Source organism: Chironomus tepperi, unplaced genomic scaffold (genome assembly GCF_022539635.2).
Source record: "Chironomus tepperi strain 1889 unplaced genomic scaffold, CSIRO-AGI_Ctep_v1 contig_354, whole genome shotgun sequence".
NCBI classification, from domain to species: Eukaryota; Metazoa; Arthropoda; class Insecta; order Diptera; family Chironomidae; genus Chironomus; species Chironomus tepperi.
The window spans coordinates 815,077-829,796 of NW_027226476.1; the positions used below are offsets into that span (position 1 = coordinate 815,077).

The following is a 14,720-nucleotide window of genomic DNA, read 5'->3' on the forward strand; positions in this document are numbered from 1 at the left end:
TCAATAATGCGAGTGAGAAGCATGAAACAAAAAATACAAAACACAGAAGAAAGAAAAAATCAGAGGAGCAAAGAGCAGAAGATATGCCTTTTAATAATTAAATGAGACTAATTTGTGAAATGAAATATATACTGGCGGGGTTAAAGCGTGTAACTACATAATTGATTACCATCATTATGCCACGCGAAGCGCTCTTGTTTCATTTTTTTTGTGCCGAAAAGTAGTATAAGAAAAACAAAAAGAAATAACAATATGCAGCCCGTTTAATGTGGCGATATGATGCTGATGATGATGTGGATGGAGAGTAAGTCAGTATGGTGTGAGAAGATCTATAGCCACGTTATTTTGTAGTACTTATGAGAAAAATTATTAAAAACTTCCTTATAAATGTATTTCTGTGTTTTATGGAAATATGAGGCTTGCTGTTACATTATTATTTAATGGAAGGATGCGGTCAAACAATTCCTTTCTCATCCAGCCATCCATTACGGAGTAAATTTTGAAATATTTGTTTTCTTATTGTACCTTTCTTAAAATACAAATAGCTCATAAATCCTCTGTTCTTTCGGTTGTTTCTCAGACCATATGGATACAAAGAAATGCACTAAAAATATAAAAGGAGCACTAAATTTATGTTGTTCAGGCAGATTCACTGTCAAAATGATTTGTGTGTAGGAACAGCAAACATAAAAAGTATCAAAAGAAAAAAATATTAATAACAATGTTTGAAGTGAAAGGGGTTAATGACTTTAAGGACTGGCCAGTGCGGTCAGTAAGCAAACAACAAATATCACAATGCTCTTTATTCTTGGCATAATTTTCTTAAACTATTGTTGTTGTTGGTTGAAGAACCGAGCAATAAATGAGTGATGAAAGGAAGATAATTTGAAACGACATTTCTGGAACTGGCAATAAGTCAGCTGTGAATGTTGACCGAACAATCCATTGAATTGCAGTTTGTTATTAGGGATCATTTTTATATTGGAGCAGTGTTGTCCAAACTGTGTGCCACCGATATTGCCATGAACCATATGCCACGTGCAGTTTTAGTCGAGGCTGATCATCGAGGTGTGCCGAATTAGAGGTCAATCATCAGCATAGTTTTGATCACATCATGATACTTCGCATTAGCTCGGGCTTTTTTTGCATTATCGTCATCGACTAATTAAAAAAAAACTTTTTTTACGATGCGAAAAATTGTGCAATTGAAAAACCGCAGACAAGTTCTCAATGCTTATCGTTTTTCAATTAACGTTTGCAATTTTTTAATGCAATTTCAATGTACATTTTTTTGTTGTTATTTATTTTTGTGCATTTTGTGGGAAATTTATTTTATCTTGCTTCTTCTGCCTTTTGTTTTGTTTGTTGTTTCGGGTCGCAATAGTTATTTTTTGGGCTATCAACCTCATACTAAATATCTATTGTTCTTTATGACTTTTAAATATTTCTCGCTCCTCTATCGGTATCGAATAACTCATTCATTCATCTCTTTTGCACCATTTAATGGGAAAAGATTAAATTTTATTTTATTATTTTAAATTAAATTATCGCAATTCATTGTAGTTTGTTTATAGATATCAAGTTTCATTCTTTCATTTTAACATACAAAACAATTTTCATGTCGATAAAAAAAAGTCAGCATGAACAAAGGTAAAAAGCATAAACATATAGAATGGAGAAGAGACGATGAAACTAAACGATGAGATTTTCTTCCTCGTTTCTTCCGGTGCTCATTCAAGTGGGCACAAACGAATTGCTTCATTAAGTATCAATATCCCAATGGGTAGAATAAATTTATGAGAGCTTCCAAATGTAATTAATTAAGTTATGAGATAAAGTTAATTGTAGAAAAAGAAGATTTACGTTTTATAGTCGGATGTGATTATTGGGATGATTCCAAATGTCAGATTTGTTTTTAAAAGTTTCTGTTGGAATGAGATTTACTTGGGATGCTAATTTAGATTTTTTGGAATGAAAAATTATAGAGTCAGGATAGAATTTTATGGGATAATTTAAGTCATTAATTAATTTGATTGTTTGGTTTCAATCCGATAGGAACTTTAATTTGTTGATTCCTTAATTTGATCTTTAGCTTAATGTGGCAAACAGCCAATAAAACCTGAATATTTGGGTTCATATAAGTAGTGTCTAACACAAAACGACCAATTAACTTCAGAAATACCCTCCATCAATTGTCTTTTGAATAAATCTCATAGTTTGTATCTCACAGAAGAACTCCATCCACTCGTGTGCATCCAGCAGACTGAAAAAAAGTATTTTGTAAATATTCGATTATTGATTGTCGATGAGAATCAAACAAAAAGCAGTAAAACTACAAAACAGCAACAGAAAGACAAGAAAAAGAATAAAAAAAGGTTTTGTGTGATTGCAAAAAGAAAAAAATTCTCATGCAATTCCCGTCTCGTTCGTTATATGCGCCTTCTATCGTCGTTTCAAAATTAATTATCATAATGCAATTTTAATTGGAATGACTGAATGAAATAAAAAAAGAGAAAATAAATTTGAGATTTGAAGATGGGAATGTAAAATGAGGCAAATAACAATCAACGGCGTTAGAATTGTCGATGTGCAAAAACGAAGAAGCTTTTTTTTTGAAGTTTATTGGATGTCATTTGATGCAGATGTGATGCAATGTCTCTAAACCATTTTACTATCTATTACAGTAGCTTTATAGCATCATGTTTTAAGCAACGAGAAAAAAAGTCCAAAGCAAACGGTTGCTTCATGATGATAATGATGACTTTTATCGATCTACATGTTGAAGAGGCACAAAAACAACAGTTTTTAAAAAAATTGCAATGGTTTTCTAATGGAACAATAAATTTTCCAACTTTTTTTGCCGCTACTGCTGCTGTGCTACTCTCCTGTTGTAATATATTTCTCTACTGCTGGCTTTTTTTCTATTAATACATTTCAAACAACCCATTCATTAAGCACTTCTAATTATTTAAGAACGATGTTTCGTTCACAAAAAAGATACACAATAGTCAGCTACTGATACTGTTGGAACACGTTCTATAAATTTTGTTTAATTGTTTTTTTTTTCTCAGAACAACGTACTTGATGACCGAGAATTTATGACTTAATATTAATCATATATTAACAATTACATTCTTGTTTGTAGAATGACTCAATAGAAAACATTTTTCAATTCGCATAAATTCGCAAAAATTCCATTTCTTTATGAAAAAATAAAATATGAAAATCTGCAAGAAACAAAGAAGAATTGTGTGTATTTGTAGGAAGACAGTAAAGCATATAAGATAGATTGTAAAATAACAAAACTCATAATTCCTTTCATGGGATTTGTGTAAGCCGCCTCTCTTGTTCTTGTTAACTATATATACATACCTTCTAAGTCTTGTTACTAAATCAATTTATTAAACCGTTAATTGCTTGCGCTTTATAATAATCAATTGACTAGAATTGTTCAATGCTGGATTGAATGAAGCTGTAGGATTTTTTTTTTCGTTTTTGGGTTAACAATATTGAAAGAAAAGATATAAATTTTGCAGGGAATGGGAACTACGACAGCTATGGAGGTGGATATGAGAATTTGAAGATTAGAGCTTAATGGCTTTGAAACTGTTGAAAATTTCCTATCTTCCTGATCCTCAATCTTGACTCAATGACCTACAGTAGCATAGAATTTCGACTTAAGTCTAGAGAACTTGTAAAATTTGGTGCCCAGAGATTGAACTTCAAAAAGTTCTTAATTAAGACCCAAATTTAAGTTTATCACCCCTTGATAAAATAGTATTTCTGAAAAAATTCTCAACAAAACATTTGGTTTCACACAAATAATGATTAAACTGTGAAGCAAGAAAAATTTGCGATGAAAAAAGCTTTTTAAGCACAATGAAAATAACCAACAAAGTAACTGCTTTTGTAAATCAATCATTTTATTATTTTTAATTATTTTATAATTTAAAGCGTTTTTATGTTTTCACTTAATAAATACACTAAGTAGAAGAAAGAGGTGAATATCGTTGAAAGAAATGAAGCAGAATGAGATGTTCTTCTTTTTGAGATTTACTTAGGAATTTGTTTTGTTTTGAGGTTTGAATGGAATAAGCAAATAAGTTCGATAACTAGATAGATAAAGAAGCTAATGGTACTGTGCTTTATAGCGAAAGAGATCAATTAATTTTAATTGTTGTGATCTTTTTGAAGTATCTGCCTTATTAAGTGCTATGTTATAAATGAGCGGCCACTATGGACCATGCAGCAATGTCGAAAATATTATTCTTTAATCAAAATTACGAAGAAATTCATATACATCCATATAATCCCAAAAACCTCCTACCAATTTTGCAAGTATGTTACATGCAGATATACAGTTAATGCTGACGTCCAACAAAAATACACATCAGAAAGTGATTGAACTTTCAACGCTCAGCAAAAAATAATTTTGCAACAAAATAATAACAAATTCATAGCATCAAACATGTTATGATTATGATCATCATCCCACGAGACTTAATATTTATATTCACATCATATTACGGCTTATGCCAAAACATCAAAATGAAATAAATTTTTTGATGAATTATGATTTCATAAAGTTGAGCAGTCAGTGAGGCATATAAATAAATATAAGTACATACACATTATAAAGTGATCCAACAAACTCTTGATTTTAATGTAATGGGAAATTTATGCAACATGTGTGTAAGAGTAGGTACTCATCATCAGTTCATATATATGAATAAATAAGTATATACATTGCATGTATCCACATATCATTTAAAAATCAATGTTAAAAGAAGTGCAAACGTGTCCACAAAAAAAAATGAGAGAGTCAGGAATGAAAAGAAGAAGAAATTGTTGAAGTTACTTAACATACGTATTATAAAAGAGTGTAGAAAAGAATGAATGAATAACAAAGTGATGATTAGCATATCAATTTACGGCATTACCACATTTTTATTATTCTTCTCCATTCAGTTCAATGCTCATTGCGTTTTGTTGCCGAAAAAATAATAATAAAATCATGAAGTACATGGAAAAAGAAACAAAGTCGTGACATGAAATGAATTTGAATCTGACATATGCAATAAAGCTCTTTAAAATGAACTGCTCACAATTTATTATGCGTTTTTGATATGTTTATAGCGATCATCGAGACTCAGCATGAAATTAAGCTAATGCCCATTAATTTACATCAATACTAATCATCAATATCAATTAAATTGCTTTACAAACGACGGGCTTGGTCGGTTGGGGCCAAGTGCAATGTACTCGACAAGAAAACCGCAAAGAGAGTATTGATTGACGATTTTGAAGAAAATATTATAAAGGTGGGCACGCGATGTTTTTGTGTGTACATATCAAAATATGTGGTATGTACGTATAGTACGAAAAAAGTAGCTTCGATCACGAACATGCTGTGTATACTGGTGCTGATCATGAATCAATTCATTTTTGCACATGATATGTAAAGTTCATGTACCTCAAGTGGATATTATGCTGCCGTTACTGCTACTTCAGTCTGAACTATGTGACTTAACCTACTGCTTTGTAGCAACTGAGCGATTACTTCAATTTACATATAGTATAACAGAATTTAATTCGAATTTATACATGAGCGTGTAGAAGCAATTTCGAGCAATATCATCACGTTTCATTTACTTTTCTTCTTCATCCATTTATTCACCTCCTCCTCACTGCTATGTTGTTGTTTCTTCCTCTTGATTTCAAGTCATTGCGGGAGGCTTGAGCAATCATTATTGATATAGAAATAATGTAAGAAAAATAACATATCAATGAATTTATGAATTTTGACATTTCGCTCATTTGGCTTTCACATCAGTCATTCAATAATAATAATAATATTCATTTTTCATCTCCCCATCCATAAGACTTAACCGATAGACGCTTTTTTTCTCTGTATTACGAGATCACTCTATTTCGAGAGCTTTTCGTGCCCATATGATGCATGTGCCGCTCTGAAGTGTGCTTCAAATGTATGAAGAAATTATTACTTTATTTATTATTAATTCATGATCATTACTACCATTACTATTCAGACGTAGTGACTTAAGTCAAACAAAATTACTTTTGAATCAACGATGATGATTATGATGAACATTTGAATAAAAAGGAGAATTTTGTATAGAAAATTATTCAAAATTTAAGAGCGTGCTGCTCTATTTATGCATTTTAGACACTATGTTATGATGAATTTATTTTATGACTGCACAAGTTACACAATAATTTCATCAAGTCAAGACATAATATTGATGGAAACTGTTCATAATGAATGAGTTATTTTTGCAGAAGAAAATTACAAATGCTGAGGGCGCCCTGATGGTCGTTTGAATTTTAAATATGATATTAAAATGCAATGAGTCGTGTGAAAGCTCGAGTATTTTAATTTTTTTGGCAATCAAGTGAGAGTTTGACTGTATGAATATAAATTGTGTGAATTAGATTGCTTAGAATGAAATTATGCGATCAATTGATAAAGCTTAGTCATCAATTTTCAGCAAAATTTCTTACAATTCAGAAAATGACATATTCCAAAATCTCGATTGAACAAGTATAAAGTCAGCAAAATCCATTGAATTCTATAGCATCAAAATTATTGAATAGATTGAACAGATTTTACCTAATAAATACAGATTTATCTCAATGGTAAATATGAGAATAATAATAATGAGCATTAAAGATACGAAGCAGTGACAAACAGAAAAGCTAAATCACTTACGCTTATTTAAGCTCTCTTATAAGGAATGAAAAGCATCACAAATTTATGTGTGACATAGTGACAGATAAACTGTTTGATCAAGGAGATTTGTGAGAAGCAAAAAAAATATTCTTTATTTCATTATTATGCAATGTGCGCATCGCCTCAACAAAACAGATTTTTTTCTCACACAAAATGTTCATTTCTTTCCTTAAAATGAATGTTTAGGTCGTCGCCACCGAGTGCTGTTACCGCAGCAGCAGAGAATTTATGAGTGTGCTGAATAAGTAATTTTTTTGTGTTTGTATTTATTTTTTGCGCCTAGGCTGGCGAAATTATATTCATTTGCAATAATAAATCATCTCACAGAGCTCTGTTCTCAATTTTTTATATTCAATTATATGTTTTTTTGCTCATTTCAGAGAAACTGTTAACATCTGAAGGACGAGAATTGCGACGTGCACTGTTTTCATTGAAGCAAATTTTCCAGGAAGATAAGGACCTCGTACATGGCTTTGTCGGCCTCGGGGGTCTCAATTGTCTCGTACAAATTGGCAGTGAGGCAGATCAAAATTACCAAAATTACATTCTTAGAGCTTTAGGACAGGTAACATTTTATATCAATTTATTATATTCTCATATATTATTCTCGTGCAATTATTTTGTCGCTGCATGGCATCAAACGACATTGCTGTGTATATTTTTCTCACTATTTATGAAGCTTAACAACCACAACGACTTTTTTAATGTGAGAGATATAAATAAATTTTCTAACACTTTAATTATTGAATAATAAATTTGAAGTCATTTGTTTTTGGCGCTCAACGAGAAGACGGTGGAGATGTTGAGCGCCATATAAAGCTGTGCTGTAAGAGAAAGAGACTTAACACGTTTGTATTTTGTCGCGATGAATGTATGAAAATTTATTAATTTTTGTATCCATACAAAAATGTTCCGAGCTTGATATGGGAAGGCTCGGATGATTTTTGAGTAGCTATGATATTACTATAAGTCCATAAGTTTTGAAATATGTAGCAGTTTGTAGCACAAAATGGAAAACTCGGGCTTAACTCATACTTACGACTGTACATTAATGACAATTGTTTGTTATTGTTGTAATTCCTTTAAATACATAAATAAACTACAGAACGAATTTGTGCATTTATAAAATTAAACAAGAGACTTGTCGTTATATTTATAATGCGCTTGTAATTTGAGATTCCTCATCAATAAAATTTGTATTAATGTAAACATATATTGAAGTATTATTTAAATTGGAGTGCTTAACTTGAAAAATGAGCTCATTATGTGGGCGACTGACTATACACGCTGAACCTAAAGTGTCAATAAAATTTTTAATAATCGTGCTGCAAATTGCTTGTTAAAATTAAACAAATATTTTTATTATGCTAAAATTATTGAAATGAGGATCAATAAAATAACGACAACTTTTTTTTATCTCTTCTTATGTAAGGTTGAGGTTTTTTATGGGATGCAATCAAAGATGGTAAATTGGATAGGTTAGGATTTTATTTGTTAATGCTAGATTTTAAGGAGATAATCTGCCTTAATCTATAAAGATCTACAACTGAGATTTAAAATTCTAGCGAATAACTAGCTCCTCATTAGTTGAGGCAGATCATTATTGAAATTGTTTGCATTCAAAACCCCAAAGCTAAATAGTAAGGAAACAAAAAGTCGTAAAAATGGTTTTCAAATTATTTACATAAACACAAATCCATCATAAATTATCAATTAAATTCTACCACACTTTCCATTATTTCTATTTTAATAGATCCTATTTGTTCGTTGTCTTAGTCACATTAATCTAACTGCAGTTTTGCATTTTTATGAATTATAAAAAAGAGACAATGAATTGCCTCATGAAAATCTAATAAAAATCGATACTTGACATGTTAGACACTGCTTGTTTTCTGAAGAAAAATTATGGCAGACTACAAAAAGAGTCATAAAACTGAATGCAGGTTACTACCTGACAGTTGATTTTATTTCATTTGATGTCATGCAAATATGAAATCTAACCTTAAGGGGTGATCAGAAAATGAATTAGTATTCATCGCTTTATGTGAAGAAATTATTCAATTTACTTTACTTTCCAATGTAATCATATTTCATGAGCAGAGAAGTTTCACCCTAAAGCTCTCATTTATCATGTAAACACTCCAATTTATGACTTAATATTTTCATGTATATATAATTAGGTGGAGAATGGAGCTCATGCAGCGAATAACACAGTTATTAAAAGACTAAATGAGTTGCAAATTCAAATAAATTTTCCTACACCATCTCCATTTCCAGCATCAAATGTCTGTTAGTGCCCGCGTGCGCTGCATTTTATTTAGTCTTTTATTTTGCAAATCGCTTTTTCATTTTTATTTATTTATAAACTTTTACCGTCATTTTATGAAAAATGTACTAGTTATTGTAGATTTGTCTTATGCAACAGATAGTCTGCGCAGACAGTTACTCCCCAAATGGTCGAAATTTGATAAACTACCCAAACAACTCCATATGATCAAAGTTTTATATCATTATAAATGCACCTTAAATCACTTAAATTCACTAACTTCTCTGCTAGACAAACAATTTTCAACTCTTCATAGCACAAAATTCATCCAACATGTTATAGATGTACAAATAATTTTTTTTTCCATACTGTTGTGTCTATTCACAATTAACCCGAGTGGACAGGCATCTAGTTAAAGACTTTCCATTTACTTGACTATCAATGGCTGGTTACTTTCCAATAAACTAGCCTATGTAACTAACCGTATCTGAGACTAATGACATTTTTGGAACGTTCCATTTAACTAGACATATTTACAGTACTTATGTATAGTTAATGTCTAGTTAACTATAACTATTAAACGTACATGAAAAAATCAAAATTTGCTTAATAATTTTGTATGTGGATATGAAGACATTTGTTAATTTAATTATTTTGGAAAAATCAGAATTACACGTTCGTAGCTGCCATTAAAACATTTAAGCAAGTCACATAGTGACTAACTACTGCACTTTGGCTAAAGTCATTAAGTGCACACCATTCATTGTTTTTAAATGTATTAAAAAAAAATTGCTCTTATAAAAGTGATTTCTGATTGCTCTTGTGAAGTATATGGTTTCATACAAATTTCTATTTGTAATTTCTGCTTGCACTTGTGAAGTATATGGTTTCACACAAATTTCTTTAGAAATCAACTTTCCATGTGTCAAGTTAAAGTCTCGTTAATGTCTTGTTACGTTGTCGTGTATATTTTTGGCAAACTAATTGCTAGTTGAATGGTGTCTAATAGTAGACATTAACTAGCTGTGTCCACTCGGGTAAGTGAATTGTTCTATTGACTTTAAAAAGGAGAGTATAAATAAATATAACATTATTGAGCGATTATTATTTGTATGTGCCTACAATATGCATTATTATTTCTTTATTTTATTATTATTTAGCGTGAGGCATATATGTCGCTCTATAATTATGTCTCTAACGATATTCGATGTTTATATTGTACAGAGACACAGAAAGCGATCGAAGACATATAGTAAGACACGAGATAGGTTAACTAGCTAGTGTTCAATGTGTATTTAATAAATACGTCTAGTATTTCATATGAAGCAATAAAAGATTAAATTTATGATCTCTCCCTGTGTTGCTCGGTGCTGCTTATGCACACACAATATATTTATTTATTTATTTATATCGATTTGAGAAAATGAGTTTTTGAAAAATGGAAAACAGAAAAAAAACAATGATACATGGATGCTTCATAAAAATCTACACGTTTCTCTCTTGCCATTGGGATAGTCGCATTGAAACAATACAATAACAACAGCTATAATTCAACGCATAGTGATACTGGGTAACTACACATTTATTTATCAAACAGCCACACGGGATGGCTTAAAAAAGTAACAAAAACTACACTGTAGGATAGAGAAATGCACATAGAGAGTGAGATGAGTTAGGGACATGTATTGCAATTGATGTTATAACGGGGAACCTCAATATCGAGCCATGCATTTATGAGAGCATTTTTTGTATTTGCAACAATCTGTAGAGCAGGAACATAATATACATTGTTTATAATATAACAGCAAAAAGATGTCTCAATTATCGGCATCATGCACACGGGGCAATGTATTTATAAATAAAAATAAAATATAAAACTAAGCGATAGTAGAGTTTATGTTTATGTTTGTTGAGCATGACATGCACCATCGTATCATATTTGGGACAATAAGCTCATTTCTTTCCTACTGAAAATTCACTCTGTGTCATACATAATATAAGAATATAAAGAGTATAGAAATTGTTTAATCATGCCTTGCCTCTTCATGTCAATTGTTGCTCGTTCACCGCCTGTAAGTGACGCGATAAACTCAGCAGTATAGAGAAAAAGAACATAAAAAAGAAAGCAACAAATATTGAGGCGAAAAAAGGCTAAAACTACAGCAAAACTCATGTTTGCATGTTGGCCTCTAATAAATCATTTTCACATGATTCACTACTTTTTTCCCCGTTTCTCATTCCATCGTTTGATGCTCATTTATGTCTGTTAAATTTTTATTCAAGAAATTTTTATTTAAAAAAATATTTTTCCATTCATGGTGGCAGAAGATTTGATAAATTTATTGGAATTCGCATGAAATGTCATAATACGGATTATAAAGAGCATTGAATGAAAACTTTACGGAATTAGATTTTGTGAATCAAAGTTTTGTTTTTCTATATATGCATCCCATATGTGATGTTAAAATTTTGGAGATTTTATGAATAAGCCTTAAATTTGTTTTCGAGAATTCAACACATATCTTGACTTTAATTAATTTGTCTCTGCGGCGTTCCTTGATAATAACCGTTTACGACCTAAAATTTCCATCAAAAATATCCCCGAAAGATGATCGGCTACATTAAATTTAATGATTTTTAAATATCCACAAAATATTTTCCATTAAAATTTAATGAACTATATTAATTATTTAGACATACTGGAAATAATCATCTTAAGTAATTCTCAATTTTTCCATAATCATCTGTGTCATCGTACATATGATTAAAATTTAAGGGTCAAGTGATTCTTAAGAATATGTTTAAGGAATGTTCTCAAATATAGAACGACCAAACCCTTTGATGACTAATTGAATTGAAATTTGTATATCCACTCAATTGCATACAATTAGTGCTATCAATATAAATTGAAATGCAATAAACACTTTCGATAAAGTGTCATAAATTTGAGTAATACTTGATTGGTACCAATAAAATTATTATAATCATCCAAAGTAAGGAATGTTGAAGATTCAATCCTAATAGTTAATTTTGAAGAAAAATTGCTAAAACTTCCCATAGTATAATCTAGTACCAAAAATACTCTATTTGCAAACATTCCAAAAATAATTCACCCAAAAATCCCTGCCATATATTTCACTATCAAGGCGATTATCTACTCATACTTTTTCTGTATTCTTGGACTTAAGATAACAATCTCAAATTTGATAAGAGAAAATGAGTCGAAATAAATTTTATTATACTTGAACCGTGTCGCATTAAACATGTGATTTTCAACAAGAGAACAGGTTGAAATAATGAAGTTAAGCCTTATATTCGTAGTAAAAGTGAGTGGAATTAGCATAAATAAAATATAACTTAGTGCCTGCCAAAGCTTAAAACAGATCATTTACAGTCAAAAAATCACGATAAAGCAAACGTAAATTTATTATTTCAGCGATCATTTTGGAGGTCAAAAAAGTACACAGAACATTAAATAAAATAATTATTTATCCATATTTGTCGATTATTTTGCGGCGAATACATTCCTCATTCACAAATAAATTCCATTCTTTAAAGCTTGATTACATACCGCACAGTACAAAACATTCAATATTTATACGCGCAAGAATAAATAAGACAGATGGAGGAGAAAATTGCAATCCATTACAAAGTTGTAATGCCAAGGCGTGTTCATACCTTTTTGCTAGAATGAAATGTATAGCGCGCGAGAAAGACAGTAATGTGCCACATTTCTTCACCTTTTTCTCCTCTTTTTTTTATTTCTCATTTTTCACAAATCAATTACACAGAATATAACAATGAAATATGTATACACAACATGTCGCTTTGCTGCTCTGCATTTGCACTTTTCATCATCAAAAGGAGATTTCAATTATTCATTTATATTTTTTTCTTTATTTTCATACTTTTATTCCTGCAAAATCATCGAAAAAAATCTTGATGGACATGACCAGGTGATGCTATATGTTGATGGTATGAATGGTGTAATGAAGCATGGACCAACTGTACAATGGCTGTATACATTAATTGCATCAAAATATCGACTCGTGGTTAAGACAGCACTTAAATTGTTGCTCGTATTTGTTGAGTATTGCGAAGGCAATTGCTATCTACTGGTGAATGCAATCAGAACTGTGGATAGTGCCCGAGGATCGTTGCCTTGGACGAACATAATGAAGTGAGTAGATTATATCTTACTAAGATCTTTCTGTTGTTTTTGTGCTACGTCATGCATTTTATGGTACAATATTTGATCAATTTTTATTGACTGATTGACTGGGACTGAGTTTGCTGTTTTAGTTCTTTTTTGTGAACTAGGGGGATGATGATGATGAAATCACTTCTTTTATGCTGAAATATTCGCATTAAGAATTTTATTTCTCTATAAAATAAAAATGTTGGCTTTACCTGCTGACCCCCTCACAGTCAGCACAATTCTTTGTTTTTAATGACTTTATATAGCTAATAATAATTGCAATGTAACTCTAAGCATAAGACACACAACATGCTAAAGAGGGCATAGAAAATGAAAAATTCTAATGATCGATGATAAATGCCGAATGCTGTTCAATTCATGTTCATCTGTTCATTTCAATTTCTGTCCATGTCTATTTCTCTTATTTTCTCGTATATTTAATTGAAGTTTAATATTATTATTTTGAATTAAGTCTTCATTACATGACTTCATGACTTTACTATTGTGTGCAGAATTAATTTTGCCTTTTCCTTTATGCTGCCTCTTTGCCTTCTGATTGAAATGTTGATTTTAATTTAATTTTCATTATTTTTATGATCCGGGAAGTTGAAAAGATTTTGCAGCTTACAAGAAAGTTCTCAACATATTTGATGCCCTCAAGATTATTATTTGTGAGTCATTGCTATTCTTACTGCACTGCGCTACATTTAGAGGTACAACAAGTCGTCTGTTATTCTCATTTTTCTCATTAGCTGTAAATCGTCGAATACTTCGAGTGATATATTTGATTGAGAATTTCATCTCGAAGCAGTTACTTTTCTTCTTCTTCTTCTTTTTAGTCTTATTCTTTTAATCTGTATCTTGATCTTTTTTTGCATATACGGCTCTATGCACAATTGTTATTCTCTCTTTATTTCTTGTTAATTAACTGCCAAGTGAACCTCGGTGTTCTAATTTTTACTTTTTGATCCGTTACTTTACAACCGTCTCATTTCAAACATTGAACTTTAACCAATTCCCTTTTTTGTGCATTGATCAATGCGATTGAATTATGAAATGCTTCACTTATGAGCTGTTCATTATAAAGCTTAAGAAAGAATTTATCTTAGATCTCAAATGCGATTTTGTTGCCTTTTTGAAATAATCTACTGTATAGGATCTTATTGAGAATTTTCGAAAAATGACTTAGGGGTTTTAACAAGGTTTTAATGAGTCTATATGAAATTAATGCATTTACTTACTACTTCTTTGACGAAGGCGCACGGGGGCCCATAACCCCTAAAATTACATTCAGTGTACTTGCACTCAAGCATATTGTATGATCTAACTATCAAAAAATTTCTATAATATTGAAATTAAGAAACTAGCACGCGGCAGCTATAACCAGCTGAAAATCACACTTTACATTATACTCATTCCATTGTTCTCGCTTCAAAAAACTAACAAAAAATTCAAATATTCTTATGCGAGCAAAACAACAAAGTCGTGAATTACTTTTTTTTCAT

At 30.8% G+C, this 14,720-nt stretch overlaps 1 protein-coding gene across 6 annotated transcripts in view; it reads left to right on the plus strand.

Annotated features, from left to right (window-relative positions):
• Fhos (Formin homology 2 domain containing) overlaps positions 1–14,720 on the plus strand; it is a 119,832-nt gene that overhangs the window by 94,484 nt on the left and 10,628 nt on the right. For all 6 annotated transcript variants that reach the window (XM_070645572.1, XM_070645567.1, XM_070645566.1 and 3 more), the window contains 2 exons: positions 7,132–7,316; positions 12,974–13,197. In XM_070645572.1, the coding sequence (XP_070501673.1) occupies positions 7,132–7,316; positions 12,974–13,197 (409 nt within the window). The remainder of the gene's footprint in view (positions 1–7,131; positions 7,317–12,973; positions 13,198–14,720) is intronic.